Source organism: Malaclemys terrapin, chromosome 3, assembly GCF_027887155.1.
Source record: "Malaclemys terrapin pileata isolate rMalTer1 chromosome 3, rMalTer1.hap1, whole genome shotgun sequence".
Taxonomy (NCBI): domain Eukaryota; kingdom Metazoa; phylum Chordata; order Testudines; family Emydidae; genus Malaclemys; species Malaclemys terrapin.
In genome coordinates, this window is record NC_071507.1 from 147,563,644 (window position 1) to 147,581,409 (window position 17,766).

Genomic DNA, 17,766 nt, shown 5'->3' on the forward strand with positions numbered 1-17,766 from the left:
TGTTGATTAAGCTGTGGTCTTAATCAGATACATAATTAAACTCCAATACAGATATAAACTAAATGGAAACTACTGAAATTGAATGCACTTAGACTGCAAAATGTTATGCTTTGCTGACAGTAGTTCTGTAACAAGATATTTACTTCTCCAAGAACTACCCAAGGTTATTTTGCATTACTTTCTGTGGCACTCATGCAAGTTTGAGTATATGGTTCCAGCCCCATGGAATTGACAATCTAATTAGTAGCAAGAAATCCAGCAAAAAGTGGGTTAGATTTTTAAAACTAGAATTTCTATGCTGACACTTACAAGACATGCAATAACTTACATTGCACTTTGCAAATTTTACAGGTAGAACTTAGATAGTTTGGAATACTTCTCTTATTGTGTCAAAAATGTAATTTTGTTTCTTGCATTTTTTCCCCACAGGACTGAACCAAGTACTGAGTCAACAAGCAAATCAGGAAGTTAGTCCGCTGGACAGTATGATACAGAGACTTCAGCAAGAACAAGATCAGAGACGTTCTGGGGAGGCAGGCACCAGCAATACTAGCCGGATAGGAAGAAGTAAAACAAACTTTTTTTGTTTCTTTTCAAACAATTTACAATGAGGGTATGTCTACACTGTAGTTAAATACCCACAGCTGGCCCATGCCAGCTGACTTGGGCTCAAGCTAAGGGACTGTTTAATTGCAGTGTAGACCTTTGGGCTCAGGCTGCAGCCCAAGCTCTGGGAACTTCCCATCTCGCAGGTTCCTAGAATCCCAGCTCCAGTTAAACAGCCCATTAGCACAGGCCAGATGTGGATTTTTAATTGAAATGTAGAAAGAATATGGGAAATGGAAAATAAATGGATATAATGAGATTGAGGAGGTATGAGAGTAGTGGAAAAGACAAACTTGGGGATACCACTGCTGCTTTCCGGCCTTTTTCTAAAATTTAATGAATTATTTAACTGAAAGGAATATAGATTGTAACCGTACAGTAGCTGTACAGCAAAGCTCAAAAAATTGTGCTGCAACCACGTGATCTTTAGGAGAGAGTATTAACTTAATACTATTGTGTAATCTGGAAACAGCTACCTGACTGATAAAATACCATAGGTGTCACAAAGAATGTGGGAGATACAAGGCAATTCCTGAAAAAGGTTGGCGCTGGAGCAGCATAGTAAGGACCAATGCAGTTAGCTTGCTGCACATCTCCTGGTAATCTGCAGGGAAGTAAAAACCAGATTAAAATAGTGAAGGTAAATCTGAAGAAGGAGCAAGACCCAGAACTGTCAGACCAGAGGTAGAGATATTAAAATCTTACTGTGTGGAAATTTCTACATGAAAGGACCTTGAGGGGATGCCTAAGCTGTCAGCTCCTATTTGAGTGTTTGGAGTATGTTTATGTATTTATTTGCATATTTGTTTTGTTTCCCCCTCATATACTATCAAAACTACTTTTTTGAACTGGAAACCTAATCTCCAGGACTCCATCACTCCACAAATTCTATGAATGTCACAATGGATCTGATTTTTTGAGGGTAGTAGCTTTTTCACATTTCTTAAGGGGTGACTGGATTCAGTAGGAGATCCAGGTTCCTCAGATGTTGTGGCTGCTATGGGTAGAGAAAGGGAGGAATACTTTGTGGCATCTGTTCCCCATTCTTACACTTTTTCCTCTTCTTTGAGAATTATCTCCAGCTGGTGTTCAAGAGACAAAGTCTGTAGGGATGGTAATCTCCAGCTACAGTGAACCTAGAACCTGAGATCAGTGACAAGAGACTACTTAATTTCTGTTAGCTTAAGATAAAATATAACCCTTAATGTGCAAATGTTTTCAGAAGGTGGTTTTAAAGGCCAACAGTTAACATATACTATGTGTATTGAGAGAACCTACAGTAATGCATTATCAGCTTGTCTTACGTTATTCAGATCTTTACACTTTTACTGCTTGTCGCCTGTGAACTGCATTCTTGTGCAGGAGAAATGTGCCTCTGGATAATATGGACATACAGTTGCACTTGGACATTTTTAATTAATACTTTAATTTTCTTCTGAAGCAATAGATCAAGTAAAGTATGTACTAAAATTGCTACTCTTGCTCTTTGTTTTTGCAAGCCTTCCCTTAGAATTTAGATGACTACAATTACTATTTTAATTTCTCAGGCTCTGTAAGCTCTACCTCAGAAGTACATTCACCACCAAATATAGGATTAAGGCGCAGTGGACAAATTGAGGGTGTGCGACAGATGCATAGCAATGCACCACGAAGTGAAATAGCCACTGAGAGGGACCTCGTGGCTTGGAGTCGAAGGGTTGTGGTACCTGAACTGTCACCAGGGGTAGCCAGGTAAGAAATCTCTGAAAGGTGATTGATTAATTCTCTTAAATTGTTACGTTTGAATTTTAGTCTTCAACTGAAAGGTAACTCAGTTTTGGTATGTGTATGTCTTGATGGATTTATAGTTTTTTTAAAATGTAGTTTAAAAAAAAATATCAACTTTCTATTTTTGCATCTTTTGGAAGAAATGGCATTTAGGTAGGCGCTGATTTGGAAAGTCTTAGTTTGGCAAATGGGGGATTAGGTTGTCATACTGTGCTGAGGGGACATAAATGCCTAGGATAAGTAGCCTACTCCATAAACACTACAACAGTACTGTCTGGCTGCTGGGAGCAATCATTTGGCTATGGCACCTTATTTTTACATCTTGATTCCTTTTTTGGCGGGGATGGGACACTGACCCAGTTCATCGTTTTTCTGAAATGAACCCAAAATCTGAGTTCATTTCAGAAAAATGAAGAACTGGTTTAGTATCCCACTGTGACATTACTTAGGGTACAATCTGGACTGTTAAACAGCTGTCCCCTCTCAATTCTCCAACCTGGGGTGCCTTTTACACTGCTTCGCTGTGAGAGCAACCACTCCTGGTCTACTTACCCACAGCCTCCAGCATGTAAATTACTCCCAGCTACACTGCATGAGTGTTCTGGCCAACCACTCTTGAATTACACGGTAGAGCAACACCAGCAAATTCATGATCCCAAACTTTCCCCCAGAAATGTGCATATTGTACTGCCCGCCCTTTCCTGGACAACACAAGCTCTCATAGAATAGAATCATAGAATATTAGGGTTGGAAGAGACCTCAGGAGGTCATCTAGTCCAATCCCCTGCTCAAAGCAGGACCAACACCAACTAAATCAGTCCAACTCATAAAGTCCATCATTTTATTTATAGAAGAGTATATGCACAAATCCTGTTATCCCAAATGAAGTTTCCCAAACACTTAAATCCAAACACACTGGTTTAGATAAAACGATAAAGCAAATTTATTAACTACAGAAAGATAGATTTTAAGTGATTACAAGTAGTGAGGCATAAAAGTCAGAATTGGTTACACAGAAATAAAAGATAAAACCCAACTAATACTTAACAAGCTGAGTGAATGCAAAGCAAAAGTCTCTCAGCATATACTCCAGCAGTCTCACTGATTGATTTCCTTTCAGACAGGGTCCTCTCCCTCAGTCCAAAGCTGTTTCTTTGTTCCTCAGGTGTTGTGGCTGCTGTGGGTAGAGAGAAAGGGAGGGAGGAATAACTTGGGGCATCTGTTCCCCATTCTTACTACCTTTTTCCTCTTCTTTGAGAATCATCTCCAGCTGGAGTTCAAGAGACAGTCTGTGCAGACGGGAACATCCAGCTATTTCTTTGGCAAAATGTAAATTTCTCACTCTAACACTTTTTCCTGCCAAAGAATGGCCACTTAATTAGGTGATAGTCTATTTGATTTCGTTGACACCTGCCTGAGGCTTCAGTTTGCCTTTTGTCTCTGAAGAACTGGTTTGTGGCTGCTTCCCAAGATTTGGATACGTCTTAGTAACATCATACAGTGGAATCTTATATCTTTGCATACAATGTTGCCACACATATTTTACCAGGACGGTAATGATCAGCAAATTGAGTTTTGAAACAATACCTTAAAAGGCATAGTTTGTACAAAATGTATCTTAGTTTGAAAAAGGGGTGAACATAGTGTTACAGACTCTCACACCCACATCTGCCAAAAAAGGAGTCAAGATGTTAAAGTCTGTAGTAATTTTATTTCTGTGAGTGGTAAAACTCCCATAAGAAACAGATGTTGAGAATAAATCTACTCTGTTCCTGAGCGCAAACACAAGCTTTTGAGTGTATTTACCAACCTACAGCTGACTGCTTCTTGAAAATACCTACTTTCAAATATGTTTTACTCAGTTGCCTTAGATGCCATGTGGGTTCTTCTGAAGAATCTGTGACACTTAAATCAAAATTAAAATCTTGGGGCTAGAAACTGGCTTAGCGAACCGCGGCCAGTGAGAGTCGCGATCGGCCGAACCTGCGGACGCGGCGGGTAAACAAACCGGCCCGGACTGCCAGGGGTTTTCCCTGAACAAGCGGTGGACCGGCTTTGAAAAGCTCTGTTCTAGACTACTGTTGTATTAATTTGAATAAAAGAAATGGGCCAGAATTGTTTAAGATAACTAACCACTGTCTGACTTAAATAGTGTCAAACATAAACAAGGTCCGGAGTTGGTAACCAGAAACCTCAGCCTGCTTAGTACTATGGCAAACACACCATTGCAAATTCTTTTAATCTTTTATTAAACATACAGAAAAAAAGGAAAAACAGTTAAGTCATTTGAAATGTAAAATATTAAGTAAGGATTTTATTTTAACAACATTTCTTCTTCCCATTTCCTTTAGCTGGAGAGAGTTTTAGAAGGTCAAACCCCCTTGTTTGACAGTCTTTTAGATGGTATCAAAGATGGTAACTCCTTTTGAGGAAAAGAGATGCTAGTTGAGATGAACTGGAGCTCTTGTTGCTTCTGTTGTTAAAGTTTGATCCTGCTTCATCTCAGGTGATGTTTGGGATTCAGTTGGAGCTGGTAGGGGAGGTGATGTTATTTGAGTCCCTCTCTGTTTAGCTCGGTCTGGTCAGGTAATTTCTCCAGATCAGGGTGACAAAGGGCAGATCTCAGTAAATGGTAGCTAGGGGTGGCAGCCATAATGGTGAAGCTCGCTTTAGTAGCTTCCATTTGTTCTTTCATCTTTTCCCCAAAAAATCTTCTTTGTTAAGGACCTAAAAAGAGAATGATGGGTTTGTTATCTGTTCACCAGATAGACCTAACATATGTTCATCTGGTTCATGCATTTTTTGTTCAACATCTCTGTTTTTACCAAGCATGATTTCAACACAGTCCTTGAGTTATAGAAGTAGGCGTTTTTGTTTAGACTAATTCAGTCTGTTTCCCTTTTGTACTTTTTCCCATCAACATTTATTTGTTGTTATAGGTTATTGTGACATTTCGTGAACTTTTACATACTTTTTACAGTTGAGCTCATAATTAGAGTAAAGTTGTAGGCCCAGCTATCACAACGCTAGTTACTGCAATTCTGCACTCTGGGCTCTCATTCAGTTTGATTTAAGGTTCATCTGGCAGCAATATCGGCGTATCATCCACTGATTCAGTTGGTTTTGGCCTTCTCTTAACCAGTGGTATCTAGATTTCTTAAACATGCTTATACCTTGGTCAGAGTCCCTGCTCCAGCATGGGATCTCAGTGTCATCTTTCACAGACTTAAGGAGCACACCCCCCCCCCCCGGAGCACTTCTTGGGGTGCTCCATCCACTATCTTATGGTGAAAATATTATGCTTGGTCTCCACCAGTTCAGACAGAAAAGTCAGCAAGCTTCAGGTACTCATGGCAGAACCTTCATGTATTTCATTTGATAGAGATAAAATGGTAGGGAGAGCTCATGCAAAATTCTTCCCCAAGGTGGTTTCGGAATTCCATTTGAATCAATCAATTTACTCTGCGTTCTTCGCAAAGCCATGTTATGTGCAAGGGGAGAAGAAACTCCACACCGTGGATGTATCTAGAGCCTTTGATACTATATTGACAGGACCAACTCTTTCAGACAATCTTCATGTCTATTTGTAGCTATAGGTAAGACTTTCAAAATGGATAACTGTGTCTCTCACTGTGCTACCAACTGCTTGATGTTCCTCTCCGACTGACCGTTAGGGCTCATTCTGCCAGAGTTCAAGCAGCGTCCTCAGCATGTTTCTGGAACATACCAGTGTCTGAAATCTGCAAGGCTGCTTTGTGGAGTCAGACCACTCACGTTTGTCAAACATACACTTGACTTGGCTTCTAGATTAAATGCAAACTTTGGGAGACCTGTACTCAGTCTTTGTTTGACTGATGCAGTTAATACTCATGCCCATCATACTGAAGAGGATACTGCTTGCCAGTCACCTACAGTGGGAGCCACACTAACAGATACTTCGAAGAAGAGAGCATGTATTTACCCTACAGTAACTGTGGTTCTTATAGATGATGTAGTCAGTGTGGACCCTATGACCCACCCTCCACCCACACTTTGTGGTCCTAAGCTATCACTGGCTTTGAATTGTGAGGAAGGGTTAGGGCCGCTCCACCCTCTGTGCCCTTGCATGGGACCTCAAGGAAGCACAAGGTGTATGTGTGGCCCTGCCAGACACTACTATTAATAATATTCCAAGCTTGTGCGAGTGAGAGACACATGCACCCATAATGGGATCCACGCTGACAACAACATCTTGAAGAGCCGCAGTTACTATAGGGTAAGTAACCATTGTTTAACACAAGAATGTGATAAACATCCTATACTACTTCACACACAGAAATCATCAAGAAAAGGATCTCTGACTATAGGACTTTGGCCTAAGCCTGGAAACTCTGAAATTAACATTTCTTAATTTCTCTCTTCCAGTAGACAGGAGGAATGGAGAACAGCAAAGGGAGAAGAAGAAATAAAGATTTATAGATCAGAAGAGAAAAGGAAGCACATTACAAGTCATGTTCCAAGAGAGAACAAAATACCTTCTTTCTCTAAGGTAAATAGTCATCCATATTTTATTACAGAAATTGCCATAAAACTTACTTTGGTATATTGAGCCCACAGATGTCTCTAAACTTCTCACTTCAGTTTAAATTAAAATGGGAAACTGGCATATTATGTTTTTTTATTTATTTATAGCTATTGAGAGAGCACCTGCCTATTCATGTTATATTATTAAATGGCAAATAACTTTAACACAGAGTTAGTATTGCCCAGTGATAGCTTATTGCTCTTTCAGAATGTCTATGTCAGCAAAACTCAGAGATGTGAAAACCAGGAAATAGAGTTAAGGTGCTTAAAACAGAAATCTAGTCTTAACTATAGCAGAGCTGTCACTTTGCTATAATGTTCTTAACAAGCAATGAGTTGTGTTTCTGGAAGTCCTGTCAAGTAGAAATTACTTAATTATGCATCTTGGTCATGAGGGCAGGTATTGCTATTTGAGGTTGTCACAGATGAATAAGAGTGCATATTGCTTAAGTTGCACAAGGGGAAGAAAACTTTGTCTAACATGTACATCACATGGGTTTTTGTGTTTAAAAGTTATGCCAAGAGTAACCTCCAGTCAGATCCCCTATATAAACAAGGACACTAAATGTGACAGAATATTTTCCATAATAGTACCTCCTCTCATGAGCAGTTCTTTGAGGGATTTTTTAAAATATAGGTCTGATGCATCTGGCAATATCAAAACATTCCTTCAGAGTAGACATGAGCAGCAGCAGGACTGTGGGGGTGAGTAGTGGTCTGAGACCCATACATACTGGGGACATACCATTGCTGGCCCCTTACGCCTTTTAAAAAAATATATTTGTGAAAGAGAGAGCTTGAAGGGGTGCTGGTATTTTTGAAGGGTCTGTGCGACTTTTTAAATTAGACTTTCTGGGCTTGTCTATCCTGGAACACTTAGTCTGGAGAAATAAAAATTGTGCTGTCCCTTAGGGATTTGGAGGCAGTTAGAGCTAGGCAAGGGCCCATCAATGGTTTATCAGAACTCCAAACAGGGAATTAGTAGTTTTGAATGCTCCTATTTTGTTTTCTACCAGGGTAATAGTGGAGTATCCTCACAAAATCAGAGTTTTTACAAAATGTCTTTCCTTACTGGAGTGGTAACTTTTTGTTCCCCTTTTACAGGCTTAATTTAATTTGCTTGGCTATCACAACACTGGGGCCCTTTTTCCGCTTCTTGAGTGCTGAGTAGCAACTCAGAAAGCAGTCAAAGGATTCCTGCTGGTCCTTGAGTTCACATCAGGTCACATCAGAGGTGTGATTAGTCCACAGTCATCGAAATTGGCATTGGAACACAGGAATTGTCATTCCAGAGCAGACCAGTAGCCCATCTAGTCCAGTATTCTCTGTCTTACAGTGATCGGTACTAGAGCCTTCAGAGGAAGAGGCAAGAAACCTCATAGTGGGCAATTTTGGTATAACCTTTTCAAAAGGGAAGTTTCTGTGACGGGTTACCGCCCACTCCGAGGTGTCACCTGATATACGGGGGTACCACTAAGCCCGCCTTTTCTGCAAGCCTGGGCTCCTTTACACTATCCTGCTGAACCAGGCCCTCAATCCTCCTGCAGCACACACACAGGTAGTGCCACACCCAGCTGCAGAAAGACACAGAAAACTGAAATCAGCTCTGCATGGGAAGCTTCAGCTAGGGAACTGCTCAGCCCTCAAGTGCACACCCCCCCTGGGGTGCAAACCCAAAATTGTATTGTCTTGCGTTGCACAGAGAAATGTACAGTGTACGCTCATGAAATTCGCCTCCTCCCTCAATGTGGAGGAAAATATGCACAGCTTTCTCCCCTTCCCCCCCCCCCCCCCCCCCCCCGTTATGAATTCCACTAACTGGTTTTAGAGAAAACAAAAAGTTTATTAACTACACAGGATTGTAAGTGATTATAAAGGATAGCAAGCAGATCAAAGCAGATTACCCAGCAAATAAAACAAAAACCACAACGTAAGCTTAAGACACTAAAGAAACTGGTTACAAGTAGTAATTTCTCACCCTAAATGTTGTTTTAGGCATTTCTTTCACAGGCCAGACACCTTTTCCAGCCTGGGCTCAGCTCTTCTCCCCCTCTTTTGTCCTAATTTCTTAGATGTTTCCAGCAATCATCCTGGATGGGGATTCAGTCAAGAATGAACACTGATTAAGTCACTCCCCTGTCTTAAATGGGTTTTACATATGGCGGGAACTCTTTGTTATCCAGTGTGCACCTCCCCCCGGAAAAATACTGGTATTCTATCATGGAATCCAGTACCAGGTGACTTAATTACATGACCTTGCAGTGTCAAAGCAGCCATGAGTCAAAGGTTGTTGTACCATCCCAAGAAGCTTCTCAGGAAGGTGGGAGATTAGCATCTTCAAAGTCCTAATGTTCTCCCTAATGGCCCATCCAGACTGATTGCATTCTGTCCGGTGGGCGTTCCCCAGATGTAAACCCACTTGTAATTATTACATAGTCAATATTCCTAACTTCAGATACAGAAATGATAAATGCATACAAATAGGATAATCATATTCAGAAAATCATAACCCTTCCAATGATATCTCACAAGACCCATCTTGCATAAAATACATCTTAGATATGCTATAATCATAGTATGACAATATTTTATGAAGAATATGGGGCGTAGTGTGTCGGTTCCTCAGTTAGAAGTTGCCTTGAATCAGAAGGATCCATATCCGTTTTTTTTTTTTTTTTTTTTTTTTTTTAATCCTTATAATTGTCCAATCCCCTTTGAAATCCAGCTTGGCTCGTGCTATTGACCTTTGCTCTTTCTTCAGTCCCTCTGTTACAGTGGGCTGTAGGTATGCACTTGTCCTTCATTCATCTCAATACCTGAGGTAACTATGATATAGCAATGAGTATGAGGCTAAGGGATTGGTCATGTGGCCTCCGCTGGTCCAGGGAAAATATTTCCAGAGATGAGCTGGCAAGGTCCCCACTCACAGGGAAGTTGATGATGACTTATGTACATCCACAGCAATTACCCTAATAGTGCTGAAGTTCACATCACGCAAATGATCTGTCTCTATCGTATTCTCAGATTTATGTAATTCCCTCCAAAATTAGGTATTCATTGTTTTATGGAATCTCTGAGAAGATGATTGGTATCCTTTTCATGCCCCCTTCCCCTCAAACTGCACCTATCCTTAGCTCTACTAAATTCTAGGCTGGTAACAAGGATAGTGAAGTGTAGGTATAATTTCTGAGGGGCTTTGAAATTATTAGGTCTCAGGTGTGTTACAAGACAAGCTTCCGAAGAAAGATTCATTTGAGACTATATGCATTTTCAAAGGTCTTGTTACTATTCTGTCATGGGTCTTATTAGAGAGACAAGGTGGCTGAGGTAATTGTGACAGGTTCCCCCAGGATGCCACCTGGAACTGAGGTACCACTGAGCCCTCTGACTCACCAGCCTGGGCTCCCTCTCACACTGTGCTGCTGTGACAAGTTGCAGACCCGCTCCCGGTCCTACACTTCCACCAGCACTCACATAAGTAGGGACACACACCCAGCTACAGTTACATGCAGGCTGTCTGACCAGCCTCTACATGAACCAACAATAGAAAGGCTACAGACAAAATAATCCCCGTCTCCCCAGGTAGCCCCCACCCCCCACTGGACTATAAACCCAAAATTATACCATCTTGCGATACACAGGGAACTGTACAGTGTAAACTCATAGCGTTCACCCCTCCCTCAATGTGGAGAGGAAATTGAACAGCCTCTGCCCCGCTGCTTAAGATTCCCAGGCACTTCACTCCAAACTTCCTGGTTTAGATTAAAACATAAAATAAGTTCTTCTTCGAGTGCTTGCTCATGTCGATTCCATTCTAGGTGTGTGCATGCCCACGTGCGTGGCCGTCAGATATTTTTGCCTTAGCAGTACCCATAGGGCCAGCTGTGGCACCCTCTGGAGTGCTGTGCTCATGCAGCGGTATGTCAGGCACCACCAGTCCTTTGCCCTCTCAGTTCCTTTTTACCATCTGTGGTGGTCAGTTGGAGTGCCTTTCTTGCTTAGCAAGAACTAGCAGCTTCTCCTTTTGAACTTCATGCCTTAGGGCCTTTGTACATAGTTTGCATTTGATAGTGGTAAATAGTTGTTAAGTGTGTGTTAGTTAGTAGTTAGGGTCCCAGTGGGGACTTTGCTCCAGGCGGGGTATGCCCCAGTCTCCTGGGTTTCGGAATGCAACAGGCCTGTGCCTCTGAGTGACCCCCATAGCAGCTTCCTTAAATGCCTGGGGGAGTCGCACGTTAAGGAGCAGTTCCAGGTCTGCAAAAACTTTCAGCCCTGCACTCAAAAGGAGCGGGATATCTGCTTTAGGACTCTCCTGATGGAGTCTGCCCTCCGCCCAGCTTCCGAGCCATCCAGATATAACGCGCCGAGCGCCTTGACCTCCGTGCACAGTACACCGCCGGCACCCAGCTGCTCATGGCACCGTTCGCCATCGCCGGTGCCGAAGAAGAAGGCCAAGAAGCACTCCCCGGTACCCAGCAAGAAAGTCCAGAGGTCATCTTCCAAGGGACCGGGGCCTGGCCCCAGGCTACTCCAGAGCCACGCGATTGTGCCTTTCCAGTTGGTGCTCCCAGCCCTCTTACAGGTCCACCACCAACTCTTGGGAGTGGTATGGACCCACACCCCTGCCTGCACTGTTGTCATCCCAGGCTCCCCAGGCACACACAGAGCTCAGGTCTCCACGTGCTCCAATGACGACCTCGATGCTGCTGGACCCGGCTAAGTCTCCCCAGGAGGACAAGCCTGCCATTAAGACACCTCAGGGGAAAGGGGAACACTGCTGGTCACGGGACAGAAGACATTGATCTTCTCCGCACATGTTGATGCGACTGGGACCTGGCCCGGGATTCCTTTCGGTCACCCAGGCTGACATCCAGATCCCCTCGGCACTACTCACCGGCACAAGGTTGACGCTCCCCCTACTATTCCCAGCACCATTCATTCTCACGCCGGTCGTCTTCTAGGCGTCGGTCCTGGTTGCCGGCACAGTGGAAACGTTCCCCATCTCGACACTAGTCTCCGTCCTGCTCTCCCCAGTACAGTCACTTGTCAATTATACCTGGTCAGTGGTTGCCAGTAGTCATGACCAGTTAGCAAACTCCGGCATCGATGGCTCCTCCCTGTTCGCTGGAAGGTGGTTCCTCTGATATGGAGGACCAGTTCAGCCCATCGCCCAGGTCCCATTGTCGTGATTGAGCATCGGAGCCCACTCCGCCGTCTGTGGCACTGCAGTGGCAGCACAACCAGTGGCCAATGCAGTGGCCTTATTGCAGTGCATGGGTCGTCCCGATTGTGACAATGCCTACTTTGCAGCACTCCTCGGTGACTGCATTGGAGCAATGGTCGGCGGCCGCACCTGCACCGGTCCCGGTACCAGAAGCCCCTTCTGAGGTTGGGGTGAAGGAACCTATGCCCACCCCTTAGTCTCCTTCTCTCACGGTGGTCGAGACCCCAGCACCTCCACCAGGCGGTCCAGTCTTCCTCATCATCCCTGGATGAGGCAGTTGCGGAACCTTCCAGAGCTAGCCCGCCTGATGACTTTAAGGGGCATCAAGCCCTTCTCCGGTGCATGGCCAAGAACTTGGGGCTTGAGGTGCAGGAGATGACAGAGCAGGTAACTGGTAAACTACTGATATACAAACTTAAATGTCATAAATTTCTAGAAGATACTGTCACTTTCAACCAAAACTCTCACCACTAGATATTTCCAGAGTATATGCATTAGTGCACAGTATTTGTACTTTAAACAAAGCAAGTTATTCTGTACGCTATGAATATTTAAGAAGACTTAAATAGAAAAAATATATAGAACTAGTCAAGAGAAAAAATAAACATTACAAAAATAGATTAAAAAATTGCTTTCCTTCTTCTCTTCTCTGCAGCACCTTTCGCATTATAAAAATGCATTAAAAATAACAATGAAGAGGAGGGGGTAACATTTTTAAAATATTTTGTTTTTCAACAAATATTTTAGAGGCTATGAAAGAGGAGGATCAGGTAGATTTGTATTTAAAGTTTTGGGTTACAACATAAAATATTTCACAAAGAAACATGAATAAAATTGGCATGGGGAAAGGCCATAATACATTTTCGGCATCAGTTGAGGAGGAATCTAAATACAAAAGTAGTCATAGGGCTTGTGTACATAGAGAAATTACTTGCAAAGTGGAGTAATTATTCCAGAATAGTGTGTTCACATAGGGAAATTATACCAGCATACCTATACCCAAATAGTTCCATAGTAACTCCTTGTCAAAACCAAATCTTACCCCTATCTATTTGTATTTTGGTTTTGAATTTGGTCTAATAGACAGAGGCCTAGCATCATTATAATACATGTTCTTCTTCAACGAAATCTGCACCTTGGCTGGAAATGAAATAGACATACCCCTATTAAAGTTAGATAATATTGTCCTCCTTTTGATCTGGTTAATATATAGAAATTCATATACATGATTTCTCTGAAAGGCTAATGGAGTTGCATTTAACCTGAAGAATATTTAATACTATTAATGAAGTATGCCAAGGAAAGAATACAGCTTGACCTGCAGAGTCCAGGATGATTTTTAACAGTTATCAGTTAGAAGATAGGGATTTCTATATCCAGCTGTTTGCATCCCGTATAGACGTCCCAATGCCATCACTTCAATAAACGGATGAACACATACTCCTGGTCCTCATTAGTGAAGTCCGCCACACAGTCCATCAAATGAAAGAGGGGAAGGCTCCAGGTAGGGACAGTCTGACAGCAGAAGTGCTTAATGCAGGAGGTCAGGAACTTTGGAAAGCTCTCACCTAAAGGTTCAGCCGCTACCTGGAAATCCAGAAGATACCGTCCTGTTGGAAAGAGTCCAATACCATCTTGTTGCATAAGAAAGGCGATCGAGAAAAGAACTATTGCCCGATCTGCCTGCTTTCGCATATCTATAAATTGTTCACTAAAATAATAACAAATCGACTATCGTGAAACCTGGATGAACAACAACCTAGAGAGCAAGCCGGCTTTCGAAGTAATTATAGCACGATAGACCACCTCTTCACTCTAAACCAACTACTAGAGCATTCAAGGGAATATAAATTCCCTTTGTGCATTGCCTTCGTGGACTACGAGAAGGCGTTCGACAGCGTAGAGACTAACACCATCCTTGAAGCTCTTTCAGAACAGGGCATCAGCATGAAATATATCACATTACTAAAGGAAGCGAACTCTGGCTGCAGCACGGACATATCGCTGTTTGATACTCCCCTCTGAATCCCCATTGAGAAAGGTCTGAAACAAGGATATACAGTTTCACCAAAATTATTCACAGCCTGTCTTGAATTGGTTTTTCGACGAGCAGACTTGAAAGGTGGGATTAATATCAATGGCGAGTGGCAAACCCATCTCAGGTTCGCAGATGATATAGTGCTGATAGCCAAAAATACAGCCCAGCTTGAGAGAAAGCTTAAAGAACTGAATGCGAAAAGTAGTCAAGTCGGATTAAAAATTAATTGGTCAAAAACGAAATACATGAGATCAGGTGTTCTGCCAAAAACCCAAATAACTCCTGGAGGAGAGCAGATCCAAGAGGGTGATAAATAAGTTTATTTGGGCCAGGAAGTCAACATGTGCTACGATCAGAAAGGCAAACTGTCACGCAGAAAAAAAGCTGGATGGTGCGCATTCAGTGACATCAAGGACATCCTCAAAGGAAAGATCAGCAAAACCACTCGTGCGAATCTTTTCAACTCGACCGTGCTTCCAGTGATGTTATATGGCAGTGAAACATGGTCGCTGACAAAGATTGAGGAACATCAACTGTCTGTCACGCAGGGCGATGGAACGAACATTTTTGGGCATTTCGCTCCGCGATCACATCCCCAACGAAATAATTAGGCAGCAGTCTGGAGTGCGAGATGTTGTTGTTTGAAAGCAGGCTCAGCAAAATGAGGTGGGCGGGACATGTGGCCCGACTCAGCAACAACAGATGGACCACAGCTATGTCCAAGTGGTATCCGCGAGAACAGAAACAGCCACACGGTCGGTCTTCTAAGAGGTAGTATGGTTTCCTCACAAGGAGATATAGATAAGCATGGCGAAGGATGACCAGAGCGAGAGAAGATTAGAAGACGTGTTGTCTCAGTCTCAACTGAGGAAGGACCAACAGTCTACTCAGTCTACGCAATTAGGATAAACCTCTTTTTACCTATAAATGAGTAAATTTTTTTATGGAATTAGTAAGACCCAATAAATATAGAACCCCATAGTGCCATTTTTGTCCCTTTTCAAATAGAGCTGCCCTTCAGATTGATTTTTTTTCAATCATATGTCAGTGTCTTGAGGAGTAACGTCAAGGAAGGCTCTTAATTAAAGCTTACTGGTTCAAATAATTCATTGGGGTGTAAGATTATTCATACCTCCAACTCTCTGAACTTTCATGAAACTGTTGGGCTCTTCGAGTGATGTCCCAGTGGGTGCTCCACTTCAGGTGATTGTACATTCTGTAACGTCTAGTTGGAGAATTTCGACAGCAGTACCTGTTTGGGCTACACATGCACTCTGCTCTTCCGATCTCGCGCCTGTAGCACCATGCATGGTACCGGTACCGATGTCTACTTTACCTCCTTTGGTATAGGCACCCTCAGAACCTCTCTCTCCAGCACCGCAACCACTCCTGGTACCACAACAATTCCCGCAGATGCCATCTTCAGTGCTGAGATCTCTTGGAACGCAGCAGTTTCTCCGACATAAGGACTTATTAGGTACTGCAGCACTGGAATCACTTCTTCTCAGTATCGATATAGTGTCAGTACATTCAGCACTGATGCCAAAAAACAGATCTGCCCCTCCTTTTTTTTTTTTTTATCGAGGACGACGATAAGGAGGGAGATGTTTATTCCTCACAACACTCTTCACCCATCCAGGGAATCATCAGACCAGCTCTACAGGAACAGCCAGGACACTATTCCAGAGCCGACTTCCAGAGGTGGTAATGGACATCCATGGATGTCTCCACTAATGCCATTCCTGCTACAGTGGTCATATCGGGACCTGTAAGCTGTATATCGGCAATTATTATTATTCCAGTACCTCCAGGGAAAGACAGAGACGCTCCCCATCAGTGTCAGAGGTGGGACCCTGCAAGGTCCCCGGGAAGACTTTTGGGGAAACAGGAGGCTCTAGATCAAGAGGCCACTCCTGCAACTAATACCTTCTCCTTTCCCGATGAGACCATTATGCCTCTGCCACCTACAACAGGAGATGATTTTAAGTAATTTCAGGAGCTGTTTAAAAGAATTGTAGACACGCTCCAAATCCCCCTGGAAATGTTGGGACTCAGCAACCTCACATTGTTGGACATATTACACATGTGTGCATCTACCAAAATTGCCCGTCCCGTAAATGAGGCATTCATGGCTCCCGCCACGACCATTTGGTAGACACTCACAACAAACCCCCTTACACCTCTACCCCGATATAACGCGACCTGATATAACACGAATTTGGATATAATGCTGTAAAGCAGTGCTCGGGTGGGGGGGGGGGAGAGGGGAGTTGCACACTCCGGCAGATCAAAGCACTCCGGCGGATATAACGCGGTTTCACCTATAACGCAGTAAGATTTTTTGGCTCCCAAGGTCAGCGTTATATCAGGGTAGAGGTGTACTTGTAAAAGGGCAGATACGAAGTATTACATCCCATTGAAGGACCTAGACTTTTTATTTTTACACTCCCAGCCAAACTCATTGGTGGTAGAGGTGGTCAACCAGCAGGGCAAGCAACACCATTTGAGGACCACCCGTATGATGAAGAGTGGAAAATACTGGATATTTTTCGTCGCAGAGCCTATTCATCAGCAACATTACAGTTCACAATAGCCAGCTATGAAGCCTTGATTGCAAAAACAATCACGCAAATTACTCCAAACTGTCAGAATTTATTGACTTCATCTCTGAAGACAAAGTAGAGCAATTTAGGTCAGTTATCTCTGAAGGCCATCTCCTGGCAAGAACAGCTCTGCAGGCATCCTTAAACTCAGCAGACACGGCGGCAAGATCCATTGCAATCTCCATAGTGATGTGACGGGCCTTTTGGCTCTACTTGTCTAGATTCCCAAAGGAGGTGCAATCCACCATAGAGGATCTCCCTTTTGAAGGTCCAAAGTTATTTGCAGGTAAGACTGATGAGTCCCTCCACATGTTGAAAGGCTCTAGAGTGACTCTTCAGTCTTTAGGCATCTACACACCTGCATAAAAACAAGGCAGATGTTATCCATCACAATGCTCGAGACCAGTGCCTTACACACATCAACAGAGGCAGAAGCAGAGACCCACAAGATGTAGGCCACTCCCATCTCAGCCTCCTATGTCGCAACAACCTGTATCGAAACATCACATTTGAGGGTTTGGTCAGGGGCCCGAGAGACCTCCCAACTCCTGTTTCTAAAACTACTTTCTACCAACCATCCCTTTACCGACCATTTGACACCATTCTACCCAGCATGGCAAATTATTACTTCTGACAAATGGGTGCTGGAAATTATCACCACTGATTATTCCATCCAGTTCACCTCTATTTCCCTATCCCCTCCCCCCGCCCAATCCCTCTTCAGGGACTCCTCTCACGAGCACTTTCTGAGACAGGAAGTAGACCATCTTCTGCAATTGGGTGTGGTTCTATCATTATTTCTAAACCCAGAAAAAGACCAGGGGATGGAGGCCCATTCTCAATTTGAGAAACCTAAACAAATTCAATAAAACACAGTGGTTTAGGATGGTTACTTTAGCAACAATAATCCCAGCACTGGAATAAGGGGACTGTTTTTTGGCCTTCGCCCTGCAATTCTCATACTT

The 17,766-nt window shown here is 43.2% G+C and overlaps 1 protein-coding gene across 2 annotated transcripts in view; it reads left to right on the plus strand.

The window, feature by feature from the left end:
* The window catches only part of PHIP (pleckstrin homology domain interacting protein), a 334,660-nt gene that overhangs the window by 194,402 nt on the left and 122,492 nt on the right, over positions 1-17,766 (plus strand). For both annotated transcript variants that reach the window (XM_054021954.1, XM_054021955.1), the window contains exons 18-20: positions 430-567; positions 2,154-2,337; positions 6,778-6,901. In XM_054021954.1, the coding sequence (XP_053877929.1) occupies positions 430-567; positions 2,154-2,337; positions 6,778-6,901 (446 nt within the window). The remainder of the gene's footprint in view (positions 1-429; positions 568-2,153; positions 2,338-6,777; positions 6,902-17,766) is intronic.